Consider the following 2,553-nt stretch of genomic DNA (forward strand, 5'->3'; position numbering starts at 1 on the left):
GTGACTCGGGAGATCACATCCAATACTAACTGGCTAGTCAGGGTGTCTCTCGTTGATCACCTCCTTTCCTTTTGCGGGGTCATGTCTCATCCTCTTGGCCTCTTTAGTTATCTTTACTGGTTTCATGATTGTAAAGCATTGCAATTCTTTAGGTGGAGCGGCCAGTACTGTAGCTGCGCCCGTTGGAGTGTCGAACTTCATGACTCCATGCATGGTTGATGGGACCGCCCCTAGCTTTAAGAGGGCTGTACTCCTCAGAATGATATTGTGTTCCGCTGCATGCCGAATGACCACAAAGTCAATCGGGGCGGTTTTCTTTTGCTGCCTATCGTGGCTAGTTAAGGTCAGGGGAAGGTGAATTGTGCCTAGCGGCCATAGGCTATGGCCGGTGAATCCGACTAGCCTCCCCGTCGTGGGTCGTAGGTTGCCTTTCCAGCGGTCTGGGAGAAGCCGGAAACAATGCTCATAGATGATATCCGCCGAACTTCCTGTGTCAACGGAGACCCTGTGTATGGTTACATCCCAGATTGAGGCTTGGATTACTAGTGGGTCATCGCCCCTCCATCCTTCTAGGTAAGGGTCTTGAACAGAGAATGTGAGTGTACGTATCGAGGGTCTGGTGGTCCCTTGCCCCCTTTGTTGCTCCCCCTGCTTCTCTTACTCAGTATCACGAATATCTCCTTAGGCTGGACCCCTTCGCGAGGTGTGTTTTTAGCGTTTTCGGCGTCAATTTTGGCACGCAAGCTTTGCGCTATTTCCACCAAGTCCCCTTTAAGCTGTTTCTCTTCCATTTCTTTTTTTAATACCGAACAACTAGTTGTATCATGCGTCTTACTTTTATGGTACTCACAATACCGGTTCTTTGGCGATTTGGCTGGCTGCTGCTTCTCCGACACCGTGTACACCACCGGGCGACGACCACGCCTGTCATCCTTGGCAAACGGTCGCAACCGTGCCTGTGGTCTTCTTGCTTGGCCGTAGTTCCTACTTCCCCCTCAGAAATCCATGTGACCCGGGTTATGGTGCCTGGCAGTTATAGCATTCAAGTAGGCCTATTTTGCTGCTTCACCATCCTCCTGTCTCAGATATCGTTCCAACCTTTCCTTCAATTCAGCCCGTGTTAGAGGCTTCTTTCCCATGCGCTTTTGCGATAAAGGGCCTGGTAGAAGTCCCCACGTAAAGACGCCGGCTATGAGTCGCTCATCATGCCCCGGTACGTCTAACGTGGTGTTTATGAATCTTGTGAAGTATTCCCGCACGGGTTCACCTTCCTTTTGCTTACAGCCTATGATTGAATGAGAGTCTCCCTCGCACTTGCGTAATTGCATAAAGTTTGTGAGAAAAAGATACTTAAGCTGGGCAAAATTGGAAATGCTGCCCGGTCGTAGCGTCTTGAACCATGTGCCGGCGTTGCCATCAAGTGTGGTTGGGAAATACGTGCACCAAAACCTCTCATCAAGCTTTAATGACGTCATTGTCCATTCATACGTGTCAATGTGGCTATCCGGGTCAGTGGTTCCGTTATATGTCTTGAGCGTCGGTAGTTTGGCTGTGTTTGGTATTTCTTAGTCCAACAATTCTTTGACAAACGGAGATGTCACACTACGGGAAAGGCAATCGTGACCAGGGATGGTGGACGCTCCCGGCTGCTGGTATTGAGTGTTTGAGCTGTATGGTGGCGACGTGTGTAGCTAAGGCTTGGTCCGTAAAAGGGGTACGGCTGGAATGGTAGTTGGAGGGAGTAACTGGAGGGGAAAGGGTGTGTAGGGGTCATAGGGCTGACCGTTGTTTTCTGTTGTAGGCGATTGTTGGCGGTGATCGTTGGTCCGGTCCATGTGCCGACCAACGAATAGACAAGTGGCGTATGAGCTATCATGGTTTGCGCCAATGGTGGCACTGAAAGCATTGAACTCTGTCTGCTCGTCACGTGGTACGGTGGTGTCGCTGTAAACGATGGTGGGATGTTGAAACCGTGGCCTGGTGGAAGCATTGTTGAGTGAACCGGTTGTGTCTGTTGCAATGGCGGCATAAAGAACGGTGGCATCTGAAAGGATGTTGTTGAAAGTGGCCCTATAGGAGTTGTTCTTGGCTGGTGAACTGGCGGTTGTGGGGCACCTTCAGTGGTTACTGTAGAGCTTCCTTCGCCTGTAGCGACCCTGCTGACCGCTATAGACGGCGGTGTTTCGTCCAACGCTGCCATGGGACGTATGGGACTAGCCTGTTGTCCCTCACTGCCATTTGACGCCATTCACTTTTTACTTTTGTGCTTTTAGTTTGTGTTCTTAATCTCATAAATGGATGGCACCAAATGATGCGACCTTGTCTTGGCTCGGTTGATATTGTTCACTTGGATTCTCGGCTGCCTCCGCAAGATCACAAAGAAAGAAGGCCGTCGGTCGCTTTCCGGGTGGAGCTCCCGGAATAACGCTCCGACGTTCAAGTTAGAGAGTGTTTAGGATCTTTGGGGTTGCGCTCTTAGAGAGTACAGAGAGCTTACCTCGTAGGTCTGAGAGCGTATCCTTTTATTCCTAGCTCCCTTGCCTGATCTGTACC

General features: G+C 50.5%; 1 protein-coding gene across 1 annotated transcript; it reads right to left on the minus strand.

Moving 5' to 3' along the window:
* Positions 1-1,052: 1,052 nt before the first annotated feature.
* On the minus strand, positions 1,053-1,475 carry LOC145060203 (uncharacterized). The gene has a single exon (XM_079007909.1). It carries the CDS (start codon positions 1,473-1,475, stop codon positions 1,053-1,055), a length of 423 nt encoding a protein of 140 aa, XP_078864035.1.
* Positions 1,476-2,553: the final 1,078 nt, after the last annotated feature.

Source organism: Lactuca serriola, chromosome 6 (genome assembly GCF_051521515.1).
Source record: "Lactuca serriola cultivar US96UC23 chromosome 6, Lser_US96UC23_V15, whole genome shotgun sequence".
NCBI lineage: Eukaryota > Viridiplantae > Streptophyta > Magnoliopsida > Asterales > Asteraceae > Lactuca > Lactuca serriola.

What these genes read in the sequence shown, in the direction of transcription:
- LOC145060203 (XM_079007909.1), bottom strand. Translation starts at nt 1,475, where the DNA reads ATGACGTCATTAAAGCTTGATGAGAGGTTTTGGTGCACGTATTTCCCA.